Here is a 26,969-nt window from a genome sequence, read left to right as displayed (position 1 = left end):
TTGCTTCATTTTAAAAGGAAGGTAAAATTAAAAGACAGACCAGCCTTGCTGCAGACACAGTATTTGATATATTTTGTTGGCCCATTGTCGCTCAACGTTTCCTTATCTCCAGCCAGGTAGGCCCTGGGACCAACACTTGGCCAGAGAGATGCTCTCCTGACAGATGCAGAGCCAGCTACATTTTGTCTCCAAGGAATCTGGATTGGAAAGGTCTGAGTATGTACAACAGTTGAGCTGAGATCATAAAGTGACTTTGTTTCCTATTATCTCTTTAAAAGGAATATTCAGTTTCTAGTTCTCCTTTTCATGGACTAGAGAGTGAAGGGGAGGGAATAGGGTGAGGGGCAATTCCATTACTTTTCTGGTCACTTTGAGATAAGAAATGCTCCCCCAGGCTGTGACTATGACAGCCATCCTATGTAATAGTCAAATCTCTGAACATGAATTGACTGGCCTTGCACTTCTGGGTCTGCACCCACAGATGGAAGATAAACAAGGGTGCAGGGAAAGTCTCCATGGTCAGCAGTGTCATCAGCAGGCATCCTACTCTCTGGAATTTTGGTGGAATTTTGAGAGACTCCCTCAATGCTGAGGACCCCTCTCCTGAATTTCACTTAGCCCTGGTGAAAATATTCTTACTTCAGCTGGTTGCCCTCTCCTGGAGCAACATCTAGGACTGTCTTCTGGGAGACGTGATCAGCCCTCCAGGCAGCCCCTCTGACGGAGAGTGCCTGAGAGGACCTCCCCCACCTCTCATGCATGCAGATCATGTCCAGACCATGGGAAGAATTCATGCATCTGTTGCCCCCAAATTTGTGCATTAAAAAGTGTACAAATGCCTCTTTCAACTTGACCATGAGCAGCTAGTCAGGCCTCTCTTGCTCCTTAGTTTTTTTGAGCGAATACATACATTAGGCCACTGAGTCCCCAGACCCCAGGGGACACATATCAAGCTGTCCACCTGGCCTCTGAAAACCTCTCTCACTAGGTTTGAACAATGGAACAAGTAACCTCCTCACCATCGTTCCTGTGAAGCTCTTTCCAAAAGTATAGAAATGTCTTCAGTCGCTCCTAGGATCACTTTGATATAGGTGAGGGACTTAGCAGTCCTCTGGCAGGTTCTTGGCCCTACGGTTTTTTGGGGGGTTTTGTTTTGAGTTTTTTTTTTTCCCAATTCTGCGTGGTGGCCTGCCTCACAACTCACTCACGTTTCTGATGTCTACTGTCTTAGATTCTTAGCAGAAATTCCAGTTTTAACATTGTGTTGCCGTTGAGCAGTGGAAGGGCAGGATTGGAGTGGAGATGAGGCTGCACTCTTACCTGCACAGGAGTGGGGTTGCCCAAGGGTCGGGCCTGGCATGCTGCTCTGGGATAGCTCTACCGGGGTCATGCTTGTCCACCGTCTCCAACTGTCTGTGGTCTGTCCCTGTCGGGTCAGCACAGCGGGGCCGGCTCCCTCCCCCTCGCCTCCAGACCCAAGCTCTGGGAGAGGGGATGGGGACACCTCCTTTTCGGGCGCCTCCCGCCCGCAAGAAGGGCGCTGTCCAGACCTCGGTGCTGAAGCACCTCGGTTCTTTCCGCCCTTGAAGGCAGTGGAACCTCCGCCTTCAGCAGCCTCCATCTCCACTCGGCCTGTGCGCGCTCCAGACCTGGGCCACGTGGGCCCAAGAATCCGCAGCGATGCTCTGCTGCCTCAGCCCTTCCGACCACCGACTACCAGGCCTGTGAACCTCCTCAGGAGGTCCGATCTCCCCTGAGGAGGCCCAGAGAGGGCCAATGGCTTGGTCAGAGACTCACAGGTGAGCAAGAGAGGAAGTCCTAGTCCACTTCCCGGAAAGAGGTGGGAGGCCACGCACCCCGGACGTCTTCACTGTCGGCTCAAACCTTTCCTGTGAGTTGTGAGTGGGGGCTTTCCCCAAGGGAGCTCCTCCCACTTCCTAGGGACACAGTCTTATCCAGAGGCCTCGAGAAAATCCCTAATTTCCTCACATGCACATTCTGTGCACTAAAGACACCTCCCCATCTAGTCTGGGTGACTCCCAGCTGCGTGGACATTCGCACCCCTTGTCTCCAAGTCCAGGCAGGCGTTCTTGAGGGTGTAGATGACAAGGACGCCCTGGAATTTTGCAGAATCTGGATGGCAGTGATCTTGGGGGCACGAAGAAGGCACAGTGACTGGTTCAGAAAAGAAAGGCTGATGGGACGCCAGAATCAACAGCCAGATGGAGGCTCGTGGCCATGACCCAGCCTTCGCCTCACTTGCCCTCTGCCCTCCCCCAGGTTTGCAGCAGGCCTGCAATAGCCCAGGAACCTCCCATGCAGTGGAAGGTATCAGTGTGGGACCAGAAGGGAGACCAAGTCCTGGTCAAGAGAAAGGAATTTGAGAGGGTGTCCCAGGAAGCCTGAACCGGTCCTCAGGGGGCTGGACGAAGGTCCTGTCCTGGGAGCCCGGAAGTTTCACAGAGGGACCTTGTCCAGCTCCAACTACTGCTGGTGGCACCCCAATCGGAGCCTCCGCCTGGTGTAGACAGCGGCGCTCCACAGGCCCAGGACTGCTGAAGCATCCCAGATGGCTGGTTAGATGGAGTCGCTGACTGCTGACCCAGGCTTCCTACCCCTCACCATCTGCAGCCTTCTTTATCCAGCAGAACTGCTAGGATGGGAAGAGGCGCTTCAGGAGTCCCACGCAAGGGAGGCTGACACCAGCCTTACACAGGCTGAGAGGTCATTCAAGTCTTCACCTCTTCTATGGGGTTCATGTTCAGGACACATGGGGGTACTCTGGGGGCAAGTCCTTTGTAGGGAAACACTTTGATGTTCATCCATTGCCAGAGGATTATTTGAAATGTGTGATTTTGTTATACTTTAATACAGAACATATTGATGGTACATTTAACTAGGTTTTTAAAAATATTCTTTTTTGTTTGTTTGTTTTTATTTGTTTTTTGAGGCAGTGATTAGGTTTATTTATTTTTTAACGAGATACTGAGGATGGAACCCAGGACCTTGTACATGCTAAGCATGCACACTACCACTGAACTATACCCTCCCCCTTAACAAAGGTTTTAATTTAATTTTTTTGTTTTCCCCCCTAGCTTCATTGAGGTATAACTGACAAATCATTTAGCAAACTTTTAAACAGCAACTTTAGTTAAATGCTTGGCCAACATTATTCAGCAATATAATACTTATGAGTAGTCATTTATACCTATGAACAACATTTCAATAAAATTAACATACAGTAGTAATTCTGCCACTGTTTTGTTTCATTTTCCTTGGTTTTATAAGAGTCTTTCTTACCCATTAGGGTTTAGCTGCTAGGGTAGTGGCAACATAGGCAGAATATTTAGAACTGTGTTCAGTAGTGTGATTTAGCTGATGAAAGCAGTCGGAAATCACAGGCAAAGATAAACGACACTCATTCTGACACCAAGTAACATTCTATCTGCCCGAAGTTTGCAGAATTCTTCACTCCCAGAGGCAGTTATAATGGCCCTTGGAATCTCTGATAATATATTCTTTGATGTGTTGTCTTCTTGTGATCACTTCTCTTGAGAAGAAACATTGTGACCACTGGATACAATTTTGTCTTTCCTTTTATGTAAAGTCAGCCAGGAAGGACAGGTGTGGATGTATTTTTCTCCCATAGCTCAGAGCCATGTTGCAGAAGAAGATCATTGAGACTGGCAGGGAGACTTCCCACTTTAAACACAGGTATGGGATTGTGACATTTTTTCAAGATGTTTTCAAAATTTTAAGGCTAACTTGTTAAGTATCTAATAAAGGGCTTGGTTTTGTAATTTTTATTCAGGTCCATTCTGTCTCTATGGACTGGAAATAACTCTTTAAATGACAAGGCTATGGGAGAAATGCTGGATTAACAAACTAAATCCAGAAAGCCCCCAGCAACCCGCGGAGGCTGAGAGTCTTTGTGAAGAACACTACCACATTCTTTCCTGTGGCAAAGTGCACAAAATTTCTCCTTGGTCCAATGGGGCATGATAGTTCTGTGGGAAACAATCCAAAGGATTTACTACCAGTGAAATTGTCTCACAGTGGTGACCAGAGACCAGACTGGCTCTTTGGGCTGTCCCCCAGGAATTGTGGAGAGTGCCCCCCCACCTCCACCAAAAAAAAAAAAATACTTGCTGGGCTCAGGGTTGCTCTTTATGAAACAACTTAAGTAAGCGTGCCTCCCATCTTGCAATAAACTGTTTAAAGCATTCGTTTTCCTTTATTTGAAAAATCTAACACAGATGTTTTAACATGTGGGCTGTCTACCCATAAAAATGAAGAAAGTTTCTTAATTAGTCTTTGGGGATAAATAGCCCACTGCAGTCACAACGGAGTCCTTCTAGAGAAAAACTGAAATTAGTGAAAAATTATTTAAGGTTGTTACTGGGTCGTGAGAAATTGCCAAACATGTCAGTTATTTCAAGTGAAAACAAGATGAGGTAAGAAGTATATTTTTAGGTATTATTGATGAGTTTGAGTCCAGTAAAGCCAGGCAGTAAATTTGTAAGTCTTCTTTTGAATCAAGTAAACTTAAAATTTAATGAGATTTTTTAACACCCCTACTATGCCATTTTTCAATCTGTTTTCAAATAGTTTAGCATTATAGGTAAAATGAAACATTAAAAATCTAATGAAAGCACGTCTCGGGAGGCGCTTGTTTCCCCCTACACTTCCAGCTCGGACTGGGATCGAAGGAGCCGACATTCTGTCCGTTCCTTCACTGCTGTCTATGCCTCCTTTCTCTGAATTTTATGGAATACTCCCTCACGTTATGAGAACGACGTTCTAACGCCTCAACAAACGGCTATGGATGTAAAATAAGTCCTGATAAAATATTACATGAGAAAGTAAAGAATGAGACACACCGGCACAGTCTAGAAAGTGGAAGCTTCTGCCGAGAAGCGGACACTAAGCTTTTTCTTCCACGTGGACGCGGCGCCCCCTCCGCGGGCGAAGTACGCATGCGCTCCAGAGTGGCGGTAGGCCGTCATAAAGGGCGGGTTCGCGCGCCCTCTTGTGGCCAGCGGCGAGCAGTGCTCAGAAGACGGCCGCCTGCTGAATCACTGAAATTGAATTTTCCGTTTTATCTAAATTATCTAAACTTGTGGGCGTACATTGTCCACAGCACTCTCTTATAACATCTTTTATTTGCGTAGAATCTATAGCAATGTCTTCACTTTGTATCCTATTTTGATTACTTTGTGTTTTTCCTCTTTTTCTTGGTCAGCAAATGTTAACCTCAACTTCTCCATCATCCGGCCTTTACGTCCTTTGATGGTACAGACCGAGCCCTGCCCGTGTCGTGCCTGTCGAGGCGTCTTGTTCCACTGTCTCCATTGCTGTCTGAAGGTAAAGAGCTCCCTCCGGTCTCCCACACCCCTTCCACTTTGACCTTACTGCTCCGTTATGTGGTCCTTGTTTCCGAGGTTAAATGAGCCTCAGCCTGCGGAGGACAGCCCCCACTGTGCTTCCCTGGGATGCTGGTGCCCCTCCCACCAGCACATTCTGTATCCCAGCAGCGGGTCTTCTGGCCTCCCAATGAAACAGAGCTGGTACATTTTCCAGCCTTACATCCTCTGCCTGTCCTGGATTGCTCACTTCTCTGAGTCTCTTAACACCTTTTTTTTCACTGCTTTCCAAGCAATTCTGGCATCTCTGTTCAGGGTGGAGCCATCTATTACTCCAGGCCTCCAAAAGCCCATCTAGCAGTGTGTTAGCATCTCCTGGCATGCTCGCCAGAGTGTTCGAATCCTTATCACAGGAGCATGCACCTTTTCAATAAACTCTCCAGGACTCAGCTGTATGTTCTACACTCCCTGCTCCAGCATTCTGGGGATTCAGACCCCTGTACCCCTGGTTCCTACCGATACAGACTGGCCAGGGCCCGCAGCACCTGAATAGTCCCCTTCCTCCCTTATCAAGCCCAGCACTTCCCTTGTTGGGTTTTGTGGTGACTTGACCCTCATTACTGATCTAATGATGAGGACGGGAGGGAAATGTAGATTGTAAGAGAATTTTCCTGGAAGGAATTGGTTTACTCGATTGTGGATGTTGACTAGGCAAGGTCCAAATCTGTAGGGAAGTCTGTCAGGAAGGGTGGGCTGGAGGCTGTGTCAGAGCTGCTTCTTCATCAAAGAAGCCTCAGTTCTGTTTTTAAGGCCTTTCACCTGATTCATTCAGACCCTCCAACTTATCTAAGATAATCTCCTTTGATTAATTCAGCTGAGTTTATGGACTTTAACCACACCTACAAAACAACTTTACAAACGACCTAGATTAGGATTTGATTGAATAGAAGGGGATGGGGTTGACACATCAAAGACCATCATGCTACCCAACTGTCTTGTTGTTCAAACTTGCCTAGGGTGTAATATTAAGACTCTGAGTCTCCACTCATCCTGAGGAGGGGTCTACATCTGCCTCCACTTGATTCTGCACAGACTAGTGACGGTTTTGACCAAGAGTATGACGGGAGTGACGCTATGCGACGTCTGAGGCTGTGTCATAGTCAGCCATGGAGCTTCTCTAGTTCATAGGACACCTGCTCTTGGAGCGGGGAGCCACCTCTCAGCTGCCAGCTGAGCCCTTCATGCTGAAAAGGCCACATGAGGCACTCATCCTTAAGCCATCTCAGCCCAACCAGGAGACATATGAGTGAAAAAGACATCTTGGAAGTGGGCCCTCCCTGCCATCTAATCACCTCAACTGAGCCTCCAGGCACAATGGAGCAGAGGAGAGCCACGTCCACGGCTCCCCTTCCAAATTCCTTTCCCACTGAATCCAAGAACATAGTAGCAAAATGCTTATTCTTTAACATCATTAAGTTTTGGGGCAGTTTGCCAAGACAGCATTAGCTAATGGGAACACCTGGAATAATTTTTTATCCTTTTATTTTCATGCACTTTATGTATGTTTTGGGTCTCTTACAAACAACATGATGCTAGGTGTTGTTCTTTTTTCCAATCTGAGAGTGTCAGGATCAGATTCCTGAGGAGGGACTCAAAACCTTGAGCAGTGAATGGCTATGAGCAGTAAAGCCCGAACCAGCACTTTGGAGCTTTCTGCCTTAAGAGCCGCAGCTTCCCTGCCCATCCTTCCTCTAGGAACTCCGGCACCGCGTTTTCTCTGGTTGATTAGCGCGAGGCTCCATCTCCGCCCCTTATCCGGCTCCCCGTCTCCCAGATGCTGTAGCTCCCCGACCTCCCCCCAGTCGTGCTTCTGCCCAGGGAAACTTTATGGTTCCCTCAGAACGTAGCCGCTGGCAAGCAGATCCCCGTGATGGGTGGAGGAGGTTGCCATGGAGACGGGTCCACGGTCCGCGGCTGGGGCGGGGAGGCCTGGGCACATGCGCAGTGGCGCCGAGGCGAGGTCGCGGCGAAGCCGGGGCGCGGTGGGTCCCGGGCCGGGCTTCCCAGGACCAGGCTGGACAGCCGGCTCCGGCCGAGGCGCCGTGCCCTCCGGGGCGGGACGTGGCGGGGCCGAGACCCCGCGGCAGCGCGGGAGCGAGCCCGCCACGCAGGCCCCGCGCCCGCCGCCATTGTTGCCCGGGGCCTCTCGGGCCGCTCGGCTGCGCGTCCGTAGGTCTGGCTGCAGGTGAGGATGTCGCGGGCGGCCTGCGGGGTGGACGCTGCGGGGCAGTCCCGGCGCAGCGGCCTGCGGCCCTGCGGCTGCGGAGTTAGGGAGACCCGCCTAGGGCCCAGGGGAGGCAGGGGGCGCGTCCGCCCTGCAGGCCTGGGGAGCAGCCGGCTTCAGAGGACTCGACGGGGTGGAGGAGGGATCGGAGCCGGAGCCCTTGGACCAGTGGTGTCGGTTCTCCTCCAGACCAGGCATGCAAAAGAGGTTTTCTTTGGGAATCCTGTTTTCAAATGTATTCATGAGGAATTGTGTCCTGCAGAAGATCTTCAGAGACTTCACCCCGCACCGGTCTCTTCTGCCTGTTTCCAGCCCAAGCTCTCAGGGAGTGGAGACCTGGGACAGGCTGGCGTTAATGTCCAAAGAGCATCAGCGGCTCGCCCTCAGTTCTTGACCGTTTCCCTTGGGAACCTTGAGCACTTAAAGGAGAAGAAATTCTCCTCCCAGTTTGTTCTGAGTAACAGATTTGCTCTGTTGTCTCTGAGAACCAGTTCAGTCATTAAAGCTTCTGTATAATCTGTTGACTAAAATATTTTGTGTAAACGAATGTTTAATTTCTGTTTCAACAAGTTAGAAGTTTTATCTGACATTTTGCCCAGGGTTCAAGTCTTTGCTTCTACCCCCACCTTTTATGGCTGTCCCAACCTGTGCCCCGGCAGGTTGCATTTGTCTTACAAGTCGGAGGATTTCAGGGAAGGAGACCACTGTGAAGTCTGTGTTTATCTGTACACTCTGGGTTGTCTGCTTCTGTTTGTGTGTGTGTATGGCAGAGAGCGCCAGAAATTCTCGACCTTGCGGTCTGTTCTTGTGTTTCAGGGTCTATTCACCATCCCGGCAAGTTCTGGGCCCAGAATTTGTAAGTTAGGCTGCTGCCAACCCTGCCTTGACTCTGTTCTCTTGAAAAGTGTCTCTATGACTCTAGCATGCAACTTCACACACTTGGCTCACTCCCAGAGAAATAAAGGCTATAGACAGATTGACCCTCCTGCCTGTAGCAATGTTCACCCCGAGTAAGAGGATGACCAGTTCTTCATGCGCCCAAGTTCTTTTCATGTGGAAGCCAGACAGGGCTCAGAGCGGACCCCGTGGTGTGGATAAGGAAACCCTCGCTTCAAGGCTCTTGCGGGACACTGAGACCTGTCGGCAGAATTTTAGGAATTTTCCGTACCCAGACCTGGCTGGACCTCGAAAGGCACTGAATCAGCTCCAAGAGCTCTGCCTTAAGTGGCTGAGACCTGAGATTCACTCCAAGGAGCAAATCCTGGAGCTGCTGGTTCTGGAGCAATTCCTGACCATCCTGCCCGGGGAGGTCAGGACTTGGGTGAAGTCCCAGTACCCAAGGAGCGGCGAGGAAGTGGTGACTCTGGTGGAGGACTTGACTCAGATTCTAGAGGAAGAAGAAGGTAAGGCTTGTCAGGCAGAGAGGGGAGGAATCCTGGGTGGTCAGAGGAGAGAGCCATCATGTCAGAGAGCAGCCCTTTGAAGGGGTTAGGAGGATGGAGGTCAGTGAGTGGGTGAGAACGGGCTTCACCTGAGCACCTCCCCCCCATGGCTTTCTCCTACTGCGTGCTTAGAAACAAACACACATTCTCTAAACCCAGCCACATGTGTCACAAAACTGGGACCAGACACAACCAAGTTCCCCCCAGGTGAGCCCTCAGGAAGTTTCTCTACAGAGGTTTGAACCATTCTGCTGATACATTGTTTGCTTTTTGACTTGGATTTTATGGTAACATACTTCCAAACAGGTAGAAAAGTGTCCAGAGAAATTTTTTTTTCCACTAAGAGACAGCTCCCAGAATTTATGTTGTGTGAAGATTTAGAAGAACGTTGTGAATTTGGTACATTCTCTTCAGAGTCCCAGAGCAGGCTTGCTTTTGAAGCCTGTGCTGATGTCTTAGGATAAGCCATTGACCCTTCCCTCTGGTTCCTTGAAGTGGGTATGCTGTTTCTGGTTTTCTTCTGACTCCTCACTTTAAGAAAATGTAGGCATCGACTGGTGAAGAGTTTCCTCGGCTCTTCAGAAAGGGCTAACCTCCACTGTGAACTCTTTCTCTTCCCTAGCATCTCTGCAGAACTCTACCCTTTGGCAAGAGATCCCAGAGGAAGACCCCAAAGGAAGACCAGGAGGGTGGCTGAACGACTTGGTGACCAAAGTGAGTGTCAGTTTCTTCTGTGGCTTGAAAATTCCGTCTTCATGTGTGAGGACATTTTCTAACCTGGCCCTTTAACTTCTGGCCCCAGAAGTCCTAATAGGCACCCGAGCCTCCATTTTCCCCCCGTAAGTCATGTTGGCCTGTTCAGGTGGGTGTAGACCCTGCGTAAGAAACGGGGTCCGTTGCTTCCCCTGATGTCCCTTTCCTCACTTTGCGGCTGTGAGCAGCAGTAGCACAGAGGGGCTGAGGGATTGCCCTCCACAGCCAGGTGCATCTAGGTTTGGTTCCTGGTTCTGCTGTTGAGCCTGTGATTTGGGGCAAGACTTAACTGCTCGCAGCCTGAGCCACTCACCTCTCAACTCCTCTTAGGTGGGTGAGGATTAAATATTGTGAGACCTGCGAGCCTGGATTTCAGGAGGTGATCAGGAAAGTCACAGTGAGATTAAACACTAGTTGCAGCATCATTTTTCTTTGTTAACAGGTAATTCAAGGCCATGTGTTACTGGTGTTACTGTTGATTACAAGTCTGTGTTATTTTAAAGAAGAGCAACTCAGGCCATCTTAAAAGTTTACTGTAAAAAATAGACATGGTCTGAAATTGGTAACCAGAGTAAAATTATTATTTATAGATATGAATGTTTATCCAGAAAACCTGAGAAGAGGGAAAAACTGTTAGGAACAATAATAGAAAGTTTGAGTGAAGTGACTGCAATGGAAAATGACGTACAAAAAGTTTTCACTTTCTTACATAGACATAAAAGTCGCATCAATGGGAAAATGAAATAAAAGATTCCGCTCGCAGTATTAGCCCCCAAGCTTAAAATAACTAAAACTAAACATAGTATAAATTTTGCAGTCCTGTGTCATTCTATAGGACATGAAAGAAGCCTTGAATATTGTAAATCTGTCAGTTCTCCCTAAATTATAAACTTGAATGTGATTTCAAAATTCCAATATCATTTTTTTAATTAAAAATTTTTTTTTAATTTGAAAAACGTGAGAATAATCAAGAAATGTTTTTTAACAAAGGGAAGAAGAGCAGAATGATGCACCTTTTGCCAGACTGAGATGTACCTAGGACAGCAGTTGAGTGTGGGTATTGGTACCAGTTTCATTTCAGGAGGGAAGGAGGGGCTCTGCATTCCACCACAGGGTGCACAGGATGTCTTAAAATTTCAAATTATAACGCATGTAATTAATTCGTCAGGCAGCACTTGAAAAGCAGAGCCATTCAGCTCTCTGTCATCTGTGTTTAAATCTGTTCATTGTTTAAGATGGAGCCACCCATGCGTACACTAGAAATGATAAATTCTGCTTCATTTTAGGATGTCCCATTCAGATCTGCTCATCCATATGTTGGGAGAAGGTGTTGACTAGGTAGACTTTAGGGGCCTTCCCAAGCTCAAGGCTCTGTGGTCCTCACCACACACGCCCCTGTGCCATCCCTGTCCCCTTCCTGCTAGTTCTTGAACCAAGTGAAGTTACGTTTGCTGTTACAGGAATCTATGACATTCACAGACGTGGCCGTGGACATCACCCCAGAGGACTGGGAGCTCATGCGCCCTGTGCAGAAGGAGCTGTACAAGACCGTCACGTTGCAGAACTACTGGAACATGGTTTCTCTGGGTGAGCATCATCCGTGCCACCCCCCAAGCAAACCCACCAGAGTATTTCTTTCCTCAGCTGTTAAAAATGGGCTGGCACAGAGGTAAGCGTGCATCTCCTGTCCAGGCACAGAAATGGCCAAGTTCTAATCTCTTTTCCCAAACAAAAGGTTTCTAAGTGGAAGGTCATCAGAAACTATGATGACCAGCCTCCCAGGGCCACCCCGACTCTGTGCCTTGCCCGTTCCCTGCCCCCCCATCCCATGGTCTCTATGCACATATCTTCCAGGGTGGCAGGGAATTTTTGTGCCAGCTCTGGAAAGGACAGTGACCTAATCCATTAGCTCATGTCCGTGAGCCATTCTTTTCACATAGAGGTCCGTGCATCCTCGTGGATGAGAAGTCAGGTAATAAAATTTGAACAACTGTTTAGCTCCAGGACAAAACTCATTGTCTTCCTCCTGAACAGGACTTACAGTGTACAGACCAACTGTGATTCCCATATTGGAAGAACCATGGATGGTGATAAAAGAAATTTTAGAAGGCCCCAGTCCAGGTGAGAGAACAGCCAGCAGGTGGGATTCTTTGTGGTTAAGAGCCTGTATTAGCCTCCGTGTGGTGAAGTCGGTTTTAAACGTGGCCAGGTCACTTTGCACAAAGACGCCTGAGCCTGTCAAGAACACTGAGCTGCTTGGCATTGCTTCCTCACGGAGACCGTCTTCAGGAAGAGATATTCCAGACATCATTTTTACACCTTTTCTGCTTCTCCTCAACCCCGGGGTTCCATCCCTTGGAAATTTGTTGGGGGCTTTCACTGTGTTCGTTCCCTCTATTTTTAAGTATACGTGAGTGTCCCCTAAAATCCTAAATTTCAAACCGTCTTAACTTCTTTTTGCGTTTCCTTTATTCTGTTTGCTGACAAAACCCTGTAGCCCCCTGCCTCCACTCTCCTAACTCATTCCTTTTTTAAAATCTTCTAATTATTTAACAAGATAACATCTTTTGATCACAAGATCAAAAATTGTAAGACTGTGTAAAGCCAGATTTATGCAGACAAGTCCCCCAGCTGTGTGCCCCATCCACCCAGTTCCTGCACCTGTGTTGTAATCTGTGGGTTGACACCTGAGGGCCACGTGACTGTTCTGTTCCCCGATGACCTTTCATGTGAGGTCCATTGAGGATCCTGGCTTTATTACATTGCTGGTTGCAAAATGGTGATTTCAATTCCACCATTTCTTCTAAGTGATTAATCTGTAAAGAGTAGCTGTCCCTCCTCTGCCCCCGTTTTTATGTGTATGTATCACTGCGGTCTCATGGAATTCTTTAAAATTCAATGTGTTATTAGTGCTTTAATTCCAGGTGTTGGGGGGGGGTTTTGATGCTCAAGTGTCACAAATTTGGGCAGGGGGAGCCTTTCAAAGCAAGTCCTGTGTCCTTCTGAGACGTCCCTCTAGTCTTGTAGCATTTCCTTGCTTTCTGGCAGGGCATGGTCTTTAGGCTCACCTCTTACCTAGCTTAGAGCTGGAATTTCTCTAGGGAACAGTGGTTCATTAATGGGGATCAGCAATGAGAAACCAGGCTCTGGGCAGACAGGGCACTCACTGCTCTGGGTACCGTGGCTCCAACATCTGTTCAGTAGATAGAGCTGTGACGTGTGTGTGTGTCTGTGGACGTCTTTAGTCACGAGTTCATACTGACAGCTCTCGTTCAGGTCCAGCACCGCAAGAGCCCATCTTGTCCCTTCCCGTATCCATCTTGTATTTCCTTTCTCATGCAGTGAATCACCTGGTTCCCAACATCAGTATATTTACTCATTTTCTCTGTCACATAATACACACAAAAATGGTCTCAGAATTATAGCACTATCACTCAAATAAACTGCTTAGGCAAAGTTCAGAATTTCTTCATGTCCTTAGAATATATTCCACTAAAGGCACACAGGATACTGGGTGCAGAAGTTACTTGAATTCTTCCCTTCTGGTTATCTTAGCAGTTTGATAGACAGTTAAGCTTGTTTGATTCCATCTGTGTTCAGTTTCAGTATTTTCTTATTTCTTGATTATTTAATTTTAGATTTTTGAGTATGTAAAAACATTAACATGGTTCAGAAGTCAAACCTGTATAGAAAGGTCTACACTCTGCCCTGTCCCCAGCCACTCCCTGTAGGTAACCATGTTCCTTTGTTTCTGGTTTGTCCTTCCTGTGTTTCTCTCTGCAGAGATAAATCATAAATATATTCTTTTATCTCCTGTATATGAAAGAAGTACCCAGTACTCTTTTGCATTTTGCTTTTTTTATTCCCTTTTTTTTTTCAATTTAAGGCACTGACTTCTAGTATATCTACCAACACTGATGCTGGAATACAGGATTAACAGTAAATTAAACAATAATGGCCATGTAATATGCTACCTTAGAGTGAATTGCTTCACTTTTTTAAAAAGTTAGCTTTATCTGGTCATCAGGTATTGTAAGGGTCATACTACTGGAAAAGCTAATTCTTATAACTTATGGTCTGTTTGCTTTAGTTGGCAGAGTGATGCGAAATACACCCATAGCACACTAAGCTCTGCACACCCTGAACCCCAGGCAGACACATGGCATGGTGGAAGCAAGCCTGCGCTGGGGTCAGGACCGGCTTCCTGGAGGTGCTGCCCGCCGGGGACCACTTGAGTTTTTAGATGACTCAGGTTAAATTAAGGCTGTAAACCCACAAGCGGGGCAGTTTATGGTTATGTATTTTGGGGGGAGATTCTGCTCCCACCAAAGAGCAGCAGAACTGAGAAAAGCAAGTTCCTCTTCTCCCGCAGAGGTGAGGTTTGGGGGGTTTGGTTTGTTCTCTAGCCTGTCCTTATGTGGGGTTGAACACAGTGTGCGGACTCCTGCCAGCCTCCTCTCCTAGGCCCCCTGCACCCTCGAGTGGAAGCTGAGGGTCATCAGCAGGAGGGAGGAGGTTCTCAGCCACCTTCTGCTCTGCCTATGTCCAGTCTTCCTGCTTTTGCCTGATTTGTGGCCTCCGGGGATGTTATGTTCTTACCAGCTTAGAGACATGCAATGAGTTGAACCTTTGGGTGGGGCGTCTCATCAGTCATACTTAGGGGGACGGAAGCCCATGACTCACAGACAGAGCAGTATTCTTGGTCTCTGGTGTCCGTTCCTGTGTCAGAACTTGATATGGTCCTGTCCGTCATAGGGACCCAGCCATTCTTTCAGGTTCAGCCCAAACCAGACCTACCCACCTCATCCAGCATCCCTTGACCACCTGATCAGCACTGATCTCTTCTGTTAGAAATATCATACCACTGTTAGATACTTAACTCTTCTAATCACTCCTTTCTGCTTAGTTATGTACACAAATTTAAGCCCTGCTTAATCATCTCAGTTCATGAATTACCAATAAACTGATTTGGTTTAGAAATGTAAGCTTACGGTAGCAATGTCTTCGTGGTCATCATTCAGACTTGCTACTTAACACTTGTTAATTATAACTTCAGTACTTCCTTCTCAAGTATATGGATGGTTCTGTAATAGACTGATTCTTGTTTGCTTTTTGGGAGGGGGAGGTAATTAGGTTTATTCATTTATTTTTTAATGAAGGTGCTGGGGATTGAACCCAGGACCTTGTGCATGCTAGGCAGGCACTCTGCCACTGAGCCATCCCCCTCTGTCATAGACTGATTCTGATTATGTGAAAGTTAAGCTCAGCTTCTGGTACTGTCTCGTCATTTTTGTGTGTATACACACCCACCCACACAGTCCATTAGCATTCTCTTTTTTTTTGTGGGAGGAGTAATAAATCCTGGTTTGAGAGAGTTGTTTAAAATTTTTTTCCTATAGAAAAAGTAATATAACAACATTTCTAGTACTAAATAACAATTAAAGAAATACAGCCAATTTATCAAAAATCAGAAAATATCTTTTAAAACTTGTAATCTCATTGTTGCATTTTCATAACATAGTCTAGTTTAATGAGTTTTCACACTAGTTAACGGTACTGCTTTTTCTCATTTAACGTTCCTCCTCCTAGGCATTTTCTAGTGTCTAATTTTTCTATTTGAATCAAAGTAATAAAAGTAGTTCATAAATTCAGACAGTTCACGGAAGCATAATGAAAGAACGGCTCCCTCCCCTCACCCGCGTACGTACCCAGACCTGCAAGCAGTGCAGAAGCAGAAGCCATTTCCAGAGTTTGCATCTGAGCTGGAAATAGAAGAAACACACAAAGTTGTGAAATAATAACATAAGGCCAAGTTCTGCTGTGGGCCCAATATTATATTAGGTTGAACCACATAAAACTGCTGATACTCAGCCATATAGGCCTACAAAACAAGGGCGATTTTGTATGATTCAGCCTAGTCTGTAGTTTAGGATTCTAAGGAGGAGAAAAGTGAGCTGGGCCATAAGTACCTCTCTTTTTTTGGAGGGGAGGTAATTATGTTTATTTATTTATTATTGTTATTATTACTTTTTAATGGAAGTGCTGGGGATTGAACCCAGGACCTCGTGCATGCTAAGCATGCGCTCCACCACTGAGCTGTACCCTCCTCCCCATGAGTATTTTTTTAATACTTGGAGAACGTATCATAGGAGAAGGCCCAGAGTCTGGAGTTAGTGGCAATTTAGACAATTATGAGGATGTAGTTTTAAGTTACGTGGATAACTTTGAACTTTAGCTGAATGTGAGGTGTGGTAGAAGGCAGAGTAGAATAGAAAAGACTAGATTATTTGAGGACTGGATACCCAGTGGAGGTATTTTGAACTTTTTCTTTTCTTCAACTTTTATTCTTTAAGTCACTGATCCCAAACCTCCTGGAGGACTCAGCCCCACCCCCGAAGTTTCTGACTCAGTATGGGAGGGGCCCAGTCACCTGACATACTCACAGGTGACAGCAGTGCTCACACCATTGGTCTGGGGACTGTTCTCTTGAGAATCATTGCTTTAGGCTGTAGGAGTTACTGGATGTATTTAAGCGTGGAACCCACTCCATGAAATTGCCTTCAGAGTATCACATAGGGTTGCGCAGAGTAGGTTGGGAGGAGGAGTGGGGTAGCCTGCCTGCTCTGTGAACCCATCATGTGAATTACAGTTTATACGATTGTACGTGATTGTGTGATAAGTCACCTCAAACCATCCCACAGCCTTGCCGTCTGTTTTCTCTTCTTGGCTCTGTCACCTGACCTGAGCTACTCTGTTAACTCTGTGCCCATGTTGACTAGTGAGGGGCCTCCCCTCTTCTGCAAATCTAGTCCTGTGTTCTGCCCCTTTGTGTTCCTTTCCCAAGCCTCAAGGACCATGCTATGAGGTTGTCAGAGCCATAGTCTTTAGGCATTTTATTCATGTTACTATTTTGTTTCTGCTTTGGCAGTTCCCTTTCTCCAAATAGAGGCAAACTTAACATATATGTATATATACACACATAATTCTTTTAAATTTCAGAATGGGAAGCAAAAGCCCAAGACTGTACTTCAGTGGAAAATACTTCTAAACTCACAAAGGGTGGAACCAAGACCGTCAAGCTGGAAGAGCCCTACGAGTATGACAGGTCGGAGAGGCCAGCGGCCTTCAGGAGAATCCCCGCCAGCAGCAGGAACTTCGGTCTGAAGGCAGTCTTTTCACAGGAAGATGCTCCTGCAGGAGGGTGTCTGAGTAAATATGACCTATATCGAAGTAACTTTGAAAAGCATTCCAACCTGATTATACAGTTTGGTACCCAGTCAGATGATAAGACTTCCGTGTACAGCAAGGGCCGGGCAGCCTTCAGTCACGTCTCGTACGGTATCGTGCAAGGAAAAATATACCCTGGGGACAAGCCTTACAAGTGTAACGTGTGCGGGAAAAAGTTTAGGAAATACCCATCCCTCCTCAAGCACCAAAGCAGCCACGCCAAAGAGAGGTCCCACGAGTGCGAAGAGTGCGGGAAGGAGTTCAGACACATCTCCTCCCTCATCACCCACCAAAGGATGCACACTGGGGAGAAGCCGTACGAGTGCCACCAGTGCGGGAAGGCCTTCAGCCAGCGCGCGCACCTCACCATCCACCAGAGGATCTACACCGGCGAGAAGCCCTACAAGTGCGATGACTGCGGCAAAGACTTCAGCCAGCGTGCACACATCACCATCCACCAGAGGACACACACCGGAGAGAAGCCGTACAGGTGCTTAGAATGTGGTAAAACCTTCAGCCACAGCCCATCTCTGATTAATCACCAGAGAGTTCACACGGGAGAAAAACCTTACATATGCAACAAGTGCGGGAAAACCTTCAGTCAGAGCACACACCTCCTTCAACATCAAAAAATACACACGGGAAAGAAACCGTATAAATGCAATGAGTGCTGGAAAGTGTTTAGCCAGAGTACTTACCTCATTCGACATCAGAGAATTCATTCTGGAGAGAAGTGTTACAAATGCAACGAATGCGGGAAAGCCTTTGCTCATTCCTCCACTCTCATTCAACATCAGACTACTCACACGGGAGAGAAATCCTATGTCTGTAACATATGCGGGAAAGCCTTCAGCCAGAGTGCAAACCTTACCCAGCATCACAGAACCCACACTGGAGAGAAACCGTATAAGTGCAGTGTGTGTGGGAAAGCCTTCAACCAGAGTGTGCACCTTACTCAGCACCAGAGGATTCATAATGGGGAGAAGCCCTTTAAATGCAATATATGTGGGAAGGCATATAGACAGGGCGCAAACCTTACTCAGCATCAAAGGATTCATACTGGAGAGAAGCCCTATAAGTGTAATGAATGTGGCAAAGCCTTTATTTACTCCTCGTCGCTTAACCAGCATCAGAGAACTCACACGGGAGAAAGGCCCTATAAGTGTAACGAATGTGATAAAGATTTTAGCCAGAGAACATGCCTTATTCAACACCAGAGGATTCACACAGGAGAGAAGCCCTATGGATGCCACATATGTGGTAAAATCTTCACCCAGAGCACAAACCTCATTCAGCACCAGCGTGTTCATACAGGTGCCAAACACCGAAACTAACGGATACGGGAGACTTCATCTAAGTTTGAAAACTTAAGCACTTGGATTTTATTTTGTGTCCTATGTGTTAAAAACATTATTCAAAAGAAGTGCAATATAGGTTAGTTATCACTCAGCAGAAGCATCAGAATTCATAACGAGGATGTAACCTATATAAATTTAATGTGAAATTTAAGAAGAAAACATTTACTGCTTAACCTTTATTTGATACCAGTTTAATTCACTCCAGAAAGAAACCCTAGGGAAGTAAGGGTCCTCAAAAGCCCGTAACTCATCGACTCGTCGTACCTGTATTTCAGGTACGTCTTAATGAGGCCTTGTGAGTGTAACTTGGGAAAGCTTCCACCCAGTAGAGGTTTCACCCTAGAGAGTAATCCGGGAGTAACAGAAAAGAAAAGGCTGCTTTCAGGCTTTGGTTCTTCCCAGCCTTGAAGCCTTAAGTACGTAAAGGGTCCCCTCCTCACCTTTGCTTCTCTTTTCCAATGAGGCCATGACTGCCACGTGGAGCCAGTAGGTTTGCAAAAAAAAAAAAAAAGAAAAGTTGAAAATATCTTAAAGATTTCTATGTGACCACTGTTTAATTACACTTTCCTTTAAATACTGAAGTATTAAAGGAGGCTTGATGAAAGATGACGTTAGGATAGAGAAACTAATGTTGTGTATATGACCCTTAGACATGTACAAATTTAATCAAACAGGCAAAAATTAAACACTCAGGCTTTATCTTTAAAGCACATTAGTCTTAGTTTCACTAGGTTTTGACAGCTGTCATCTGGAAGGAAGGAATAACACAGTTCCTTTCCTCCTGCCACCACCTGACTCCTAAATTCATAACTGAAGGTTCCCCCTGGACTGTTTCACTATTAAGTCCACTGCTTCCACTGAAGCACGTTTCTTGAGTGCTGCTGTGCTCATGGCCCAAACTGCCTACTTGGATCCTCCCAGGACCTAGAGTGCTGAAAATCACAGCTGATCTAAGCCACAGAAGGTTTTCTAAAGTAACGAAAGATAACAAAATTAAGGGCATGATCTTAGCCAGTGTGTCACAGACCGAACCTGCTAAAGTGGGTCACCAAGGGCAGCCCCGTATCTTAAGACAAGGAAGTAATGGGAAAAAATAAGTCGTGGACAGTAGGTTTGAGTTCAGTGCACAGAGTGGTCCAGGGGGGAAATTCAAGACTTAAGGGTGAGGAAAGAGAATGCATAGGTAACATTTGTAACTGAAATGATACTGGACTTGGCTTACCTAAGAAAATACGAGTGGCTTGACCAAAAAAGCAAAATGCAGCCTGTCATTTCTTAAGAAGAAACTAGAACTGAAATGACCGGTTTCAAAGGAAAGATTGAAATAGGTCCTCCTCATACACATGAGTAAAACAGGGATTACTCTTCCCATGATGGGGGGAAGCTTCACTGGAAAAAGCGCCGGTGTGGAAACCGTCACTGATGCAGTAATTACTGAACAGGATCTGAGCTCCTGGGGTCCCAAACAGCATACAAGGACAACTGGTAGAAATGCACATAGGAACAGGTGAGAATACTACTGTACTTAATGGCCACAGCGTTCCACTCTCAGAATTTAAGACCGTATTCTGAGAGCTGATGTTTCATCTTGCTTTGTTTCTTTCTTCAGTGCCTTGCACATGGTAGGTAGGTGGCTGGTATATGTTGGTGGAATTAATGAATAAATAAGTAGTCAAGTTAGACTTGAGTAAAAAGGTAGAAGTAACTGATACAGAGTGAAATTGGTAAAATTGAAAATACTTTTTTGTGCACACATGCAACGAAGTACTTAACAAATACTGGTCATTTGTTGGTAGTAGGAGCTACTTAAAAATGAAGGCTCAGAATCGCCAAATCTTAACGTTGGGGATATTCCTAAAAAAATCACGGGACAGCCTCACACAGGAAGTTTTCCTGAGCTAGATGAAGAAAAGCTGATAGAAATTCTGGTGCCGTGAATATCAATTTGCACACGTACTGACCATGCAGCTTCATCTGGATGTCAGTAAGACCTGGGGAACTGGGGGGGCAAAGACCTGGGCTGCTGGCATCTTCAGGGCTTTCTTGTTGAGTGTTTTCTTCAAGAAGTTGCTTTCCCCTTCTCCTCATGATAGTTAACCTTGCTGTCGTGGAGTCACCTTTCATGAAGTGCAGACTTCCTCCAGGTTGCACAGTACTCACATTACACTTATGCCATAGTATCGTGTTAAAAAAACAACCACTGTATTTAAGATGCAATTTTTGTAATACCACCTCTTACCTTACACAACACGTTTTCTCCTGGAACGAACGTGTGGCGTGTTGCAGTCCACAGCGCCTTTCTTTGCGTTAACCTGAGTTTCCTGCCTTTGTGTGTTTTATGTAAATATGCATTCATGAGGTCTTCCACTGAAGCCCTGAGGCACCTGATGTCCTTATAAAATAACAAGTGACAGTAGAGAACCCCAGATCTCTTTGTTTTCCCCACTTTCACAGTATCTGACCCACATTTTCAAGTTTTTAACAGCTTTTTGTTATGAAAATGTTCAAATATACAGAAAAGTTAAATAATAATAAAACTATATATCCACCACCTAGCGTAAAAAATTAACATTTTGCCATATTTTTTACTGAACAATTGGAAAGAAACTTGCAGATACGACATTTCACCCCTAAACACTAACGGGTGCATCTCGTAAAAACAACCACAGTACCATTACATACCTCAAAAACTGATCAGTAATTCCCTGATACCTAGTGCTCAGTTTGTGTTTACATTCTCCCTGTAATCCAGTCACGTTTTGCACAGCACAGGTGATTATTTCTGTTTCGTCTACCCAAGAGTCTCCCGCCTTCAACTTTTTTCCAGGATTTTTTTTCTTAAATAGAGCAAGTCAGTTGTAGAATGTCTCATTTTAAGGATTTACCTGGTTCTTTATGTGTGGTTTGTTTATCTTGTTCCTGTAGTTTCTGTAGATTAGCAGTTAGGGCCAAAGGCTTCATGAATTCAGGGTAAACATTTTTAACGTTAACACGTCAGATGTATTTCATACTGCATCACGCCCGAATTCTCACTAATATCTGGCTGACTCACTGGGATGCAAAATTCGATCACCATGTCTTTCCAACATAAAGGGACATTTTTGCTGTTGTGGTTAACAGATAATCTGTGCCCTGACACTGGCCATGTGTGGACAGCCCGCTTACCACTTACCTGGTGGTTTGGGGGTGGTGATCCTTGCCAGAATCGATTATTTCATCAAGATTTGCAAAGTGGCAGTTTTCTAATCCTGTCATCCTACCGTTACTGACTGGCACTCTGTAAGGAAGAGCTTTCTTCCGTCACCTGGGAATGCGCCAGGGGCAGGGTCACGCTCAGATCTTCTTGAGTTAGCAGTCTGCAGAGAAGGGAGTTACTGGCGGTGGTGACAGGCGGCTCACCAGTCACAAGCAGCTATGATCATTGTTTGTGAGGCTCAAATGGTCCCCCATTCAGCCAGTTAGAGCCGTTCAAGTAGCTCTTCAGTCCTTTGGCACCTCCTCTCCAAGCTTTTGGCAGCTAACTGCCTTCTGACAAAGGTCTCCCAGGTTCAGCTTGCACTCTAAGTACCCCCAGGTGTGGGATGAGCCATTTCTCCAGGAATCCCTGGCTCTTTTTAATAGGCAGCAATTTAGAAACCAGGATCTGGGCAGTAGGCAGGCTCACTGCTGCAGGCGTGCTGAGCACGTGTGCCGAGCATTTCCAGCCACTCAGCGGAGTCTGCGTAAAGGCAGCTCCACACTCGTTTCACCAGTTACATCATATCTAATTATGGAACATGGGAGGCCCACCCAGACCCACGACTCTGGGAGCAAACAGCGAAGCTGGAGAGAACACAAGTGTTACCTGTACTAGGGAAGCAGCACACTCAACTGCAAGAGGTCCTGTGCCAAGGCCATCAGCAGTGTGTTTACAGAGGAAGGGAGCTGGTCGGTTAACCTGGCAAGTGGGTTAAGGAGAGCAATTAAGAGCAACTAAATGTATGGCTCCTACTGTGTAGTGTCTTACCTATTGCATGTCTTGATGATTTACTGTATCGATACGCTAATCACACTCCTTTCCCATCACTTTCCTTACGGCAGGTTTCTGATCTAAATTTGAATTCTGAGCATCTATTTCATGCCAAGTACTGGTAAACTTTTGTTTGGTCTTTGAAACGTGAAAGTCATTAGGTTTCATTTCTCTATCTTCTGGTATCAGTTCACTTTAATTGTACTCCAGTCCTTTGTCTCTGTCATTTTCCTCATGGCTCTGTATGTCACTCTAATGATTACCCCCTTAGAACACAGCCATTAAAAATGGCAAGCATGCACACTACGGTGATGTGTATAAATGTGCGTGTGAGCGTGTCAGCAGCATCGAGTCCTCTGTATGGGAGCGGCGTGAAGCCCAGGACACTGGAGTGTCTTGTTTGACATCATAGCCACACACAGCGACAGAATAAGGGTTGGAACCCCTGGCTTCAGCACTTAGTTGAGTTCTTCCTGAAAATGAGTTAAATGAAAATTCATTACACAAAAGGTATGTACCTACAATTTTATAAAGTTGTGTATTTTTATGAGATTAGAGCACTGAAAGTTTTGTCTCCCCTCCCGTAGAGTTTCTTAGATTCAAATCTTTAAATGAGAATGAGCCCAACAAAGGATGCACTCTGCACTCCCCGCTCCAGTTTGGGCCTCCCACCCAGATCTTCCCCCACAGCTCAGAACCATGTGGTCAGGGACCACCCGGACTATCAGATTTAGGCTTTACCCCCCTATGTTTCAGCTCATTCTTCTCTGTCCCCACAGCCACTACCTCATTTCAGACTTTTCATCAGGTCTCGTTTAGATTATCTCATACCCAGGTAAGTGTTCATCCTGCCCTTGATCTTGCTCCCTTCGGTGTATCTTCCACGTTTGCCAAAGTCATCTGAAAACATCTAACTAGGACCAGCACGTCCAGCTGTGCAGACTGACTAGTACATGTGACCAAGTCACCATTTGCTTAAAGCCCTCAGCACCTTTTCATTGTCAACAGCAGTGGATCTGACTCCCAGCTACACATTAGAATGACCTGAGGAGCTTTTAAAATTACCAGTGCCAGGGCTCCCCCTCCAGGAATATTGATTCATTTCATTGGCTTGGGGCCTGAATTTCAGGACGCCTTAACTCCCCAGGTGTTCCTAATGTTCTAAAGTGGAGCTAGGGCAGAGGCAGGGAAACCAGTTAGGAAGCTATGTTTACAAGAGGAGAAATAGCAGAGGTCACAGTAGGGGTGATGAGAAGTGACCCAACACCGGGTGTGTTTTGAAGACAGAATACAGGACTTGCTGATGAGTTGGACTGGGAAGTGAGACAGAGAGGACTCAGGGACAACTGTCTCTGTTACTAGAGAATGTGCTCTTACAAGGGGGACTATGTCATCCTCATTTCTCTACCGCCTGTACCCAGCACAGCACCCGGCACCTGGTAGGAAGCAGGCCCTCAATAAATGTTTGATTAGTGCGTCTCTGCAGAAACTTCTGCACAATAACCAAGATTATTTCCTCAGAAAAGTTATCTCACCTGTCCATCCAGAACAGTAAAGGGTCTGGGATTGTAACCTACCAAGGTAATAAACTAGCCTGTTATTTCATGGGTGCTGGCTGAAGACACGAGACTCCTGGGTCACAAAGGACTTTATTACTCATGGCAAAAGCAGTAGCCAGACTTCACATTTGAGCACTACCTCCCCTACCCCTCAGTCACAAGAGGGTGACCCTGGTGGGCCTAGATGGATTTCAGCACAAACAGTGGGCTGCACTACAGAAAAGCAACACTTGAGAGAATTGCTGCTTTTACAGAGAACTGTAAGCAAGTGTGTTCTGTCCTGGGAGACACTGCCTGCTGTAAGCAAACCTGTAAGCAAACGTGGCCCAGGTAAAGGACAGTTAGACCTGGCATTCCTGGATGCCCAGCACAAATAGGTAGGGATGCTCAGGGCCTATGGCATGCTGCCCCTGCCAACAGTGTCCTTTCTAGTGTTTAAGACTGGAAATCTCCCACTGAGAACTTGGTGGCTGTTCTGGCTTATAGGTAAAGAAGACAGGAAGCAAAATGAAATTGCCTGTTTCAAGCCTAGAGTAGAGGTCTTTTCCTGAAAAAAATCTTAGGTCATACCAAATCAGACCTATACCCAGAGGTTGAAGAGTAATGATTTCACACCACTGTACACTGATTTAAAATTACACCTGGGTACCCCCGCCCCCCAGAATACACCTGGGATACTTTATCTCGTTTTGGGCATCATGCTTTGCACTAGAGTGTAATACATGAGATGTAAATGGTTGGGTAAAAAATATTTCCTGACACATGAAATTCAGATTTCTATGACAACACTCTTATTACATAAAGAGACCGCAAAGCCAGAACTATCAGTAATTTTGACCCTTTATTGAACAAGTCAACTGATTCGGCGTCTGCACAGCAAGGTAGGGGCTTAGGTCTACTGACTAAGCCAGACACCAGGCAAATTAGTAAAAAGAGCATCACTCATGAGATGCAGGGAGGAGAGCGAGAGTTAGGAAAGGTCAGGAGAGCTCAGAAGCAAAGGCGTTTAGACGGGCATCGCCAGAAGTCCGGGCCAACAAGGGAAGCACAGGCGTCTGCTCAGGGAGCCAGCGGCCAGGACTGCCGAGGCCCCGCACGAGCCGACCACCCCCTGACCGGCGCCCACAAGCCCCCTCCCAATGCGAGCGGAGGCCCGCGGGTTAGCCGAGTGTTCCTGGAGGCGCCGGTGTTCACGGAATCGTTTGCCAGCCTTGCGAAAGGAGCCGTGGGTTAACTCGCCCCAGCTCTGCTCTAACTGCAGCCGCTCAACCACACGAGCAGGGAGCGTGGCTCCTTGGCAGTGAGAGCCCCCTCCACTCCTAACCGTGAAGCTCTTTGTAGGCCCGCTCGCCGCCAGCGCCCAACTTCCGCCCGCCCCGAGGGCTGCAGATCCACCCAGTCGGGGGGTGACCCCTCGCCGCCCGGGGACGGCCCGCTGTCAGGTGAGTGGAAGGACGGCCAGAGGCCAAGCTCACCATCTGCAAGGAGAGGGTCCGAAATAAAGCTCGTGCGGAGCGACCCTCCCTGAACCAAGCGTCAAGGACCTCAAGACCACAAACCAGGCACCCGTATGCGGATACCTAGCTTCTGGCTTGAAAGGGATTCTGGGACGCTGGGCGGGGCCATGCACGCAGGTGTTCCTGGGAAATGTGGGCTGTGCCTCCCGGCGCAGGCGCACCTCCATCGTCGTGGCTCCGCCCCTCGGGCCCCGAGCACCTGCTTGCGCGCTCCCGGCCGTGCGGAGGCGGTCGGGGAGCAGCGGGGAACAGGAGGGAGCGGGGTCCCCGCACCGCCCCAGGCCCCAGGCGCGCACCCCGACACCTCCTGCAGCTGTTTCCTGAGCTCAGCCCTCAAGGACCGAGCGGCTGGTCGACGCTGCTAGTCGAGCAGCCGCGACGGCCGCATTATAACCGCTCCCATCGCCTCCCTCCAAGAGTGCAGCCGCCTCTTCTGTCTCCAGGTGAACCTCATGTACCTGTGCACCTGCCTGGATAGCCAGCCAGTCTCGCTCTCAGTCCAGAGCCCGCCACCGACACTCACCGCCTGTTATTTGGTAGCAAATCTCAGCCTCATAGTGTTTTACCTGTAAGCATTTCAGCGTACACTTCTGAAGATGGAGACTTTTAAAACATAGGGCCATATACTTGTTGCATCAAAAAAAATCCTCTTTGTATTATAAAAAGCAATTAAATGTTTAGCTTTCCCTGCTTGATTTTTTTTTTGGTTTTTTACACTGTTCATTTGATTCAGGATCCTAGATGATTGCACACTTTTAAGTTGATACGTCACCTAAGTCTCTTTTTCAATCTGTAAGGCACTCTGACATTTCTATTTTATTTATTTTAACGTATTTCTTGGAGAAACTGGGTCTTCTGTTTGGCAGCGTTTCTCATAGTCCAGACAGTGGTTTCAAGACACTAATATACACAGTTTCATTTGTTTCATGTCACTTTACAAAATTCAGGGATTGCTTTATTTTTCTTTACTATATTTTTGTATTTTAATTAGGTAAAGTTTTTCATGCTATGAAAGTAAAATCTATAAAACAAAGTACTGTCTACCCAATCTCCTCCCTCCCCTAAAACTAACCATTTACAAAGTTTACAGTTTGTTCTTCCTTTTTTTTTAATATAAGAAAATGTATGCATATGTAGTTGAGCCTTGAACAACGAGGGGGTTAGGAGCAGCGACCCTGTGGGCAATGCCGTGTATAACTTTACAGTAGTCCCTTCCTCCTCTGTTCAGCATCCGCCCATTCAACCAACCACAGATCACACAGTACTGCAATACATATTTATGGAAAAAATGCACATGTAAGTGGACACACAGTTCAAACCCATGTTGTTCCAGGGTCAACTGTATATTCCCTCCACCCTTTTTTAGACTGTAACCTATTATACACATGTCTCTCCACGTCTTCCACATAAAAATATACCCTGGAGATCACAGAGATAGATCTCATTCCTCCTCTTAC

The 26,969-nt window shown here is 46.6% G+C and overlaps 1 protein-coding gene across 2 annotated transcripts in view; it reads left to right on the top strand.

Moving 5' to 3' along the window:
• LOC140692803 (uncharacterized) overlaps nt 1-18,857 on the top strand; it is a 42,556-nt gene extending 23,699 nt beyond the window's left edge. Inside the window, exons 5-13 of one of the 2 annotated variants that reach the window (XM_072957075.1) lie at nt 113-210; nt 3,650-3,714; nt 5,243-5,364; nt 8,464-8,503; nt 8,643-9,050; nt 9,712-9,803; nt 11,303-11,429; nt 11,877-11,963; nt 16,842-18,857. In XM_072957075.1, the coding sequence (XP_072813176.1) occupies nt 164-210; nt 3,650-3,714; nt 5,243-5,364; nt 8,464-8,503; nt 8,643-9,050; nt 9,712-9,803; nt 11,303-11,429; nt 11,877-11,963; nt 16,842-18,403 (2,550 nt within the window). In that variant the 5' untranslated portion in view covers nt 113-163 and the 3' untranslated portion in view covers nt 18,404-18,857. Of the gene's footprint in view, nt 1-112; nt 211-3,649; nt 3,715-5,242; nt 5,365-7,360; nt 7,597-8,463; nt 8,504-8,642; nt 9,051-9,099; nt 9,111-9,711; nt 9,804-11,302; nt 11,430-11,876; nt 11,964-16,841 lie in introns of those variants that run through there. The other variant, XM_072957076.1, reaches the window with a different exon arrangement.
• The last annotated feature ends 8,112 nt before the right edge of the window (nt 18,858-26,969 follow it).

The sequence above is a fragment of the Vicugna pacos genome, unplaced genomic scaffold (genome assembly GCF_048564905.1).
Source record: "Vicugna pacos unplaced genomic scaffold, VicPac4 scaffold_17, whole genome shotgun sequence".
Lineage (NCBI taxonomy): Eukaryota > Metazoa > Chordata > Mammalia > Artiodactyla > Camelidae > Vicugna > Vicugna pacos.
Note: the sequence above shows the minus strand (reverse complement) of the source record. Positions and strands in the feature narration are given on the sequence as shown.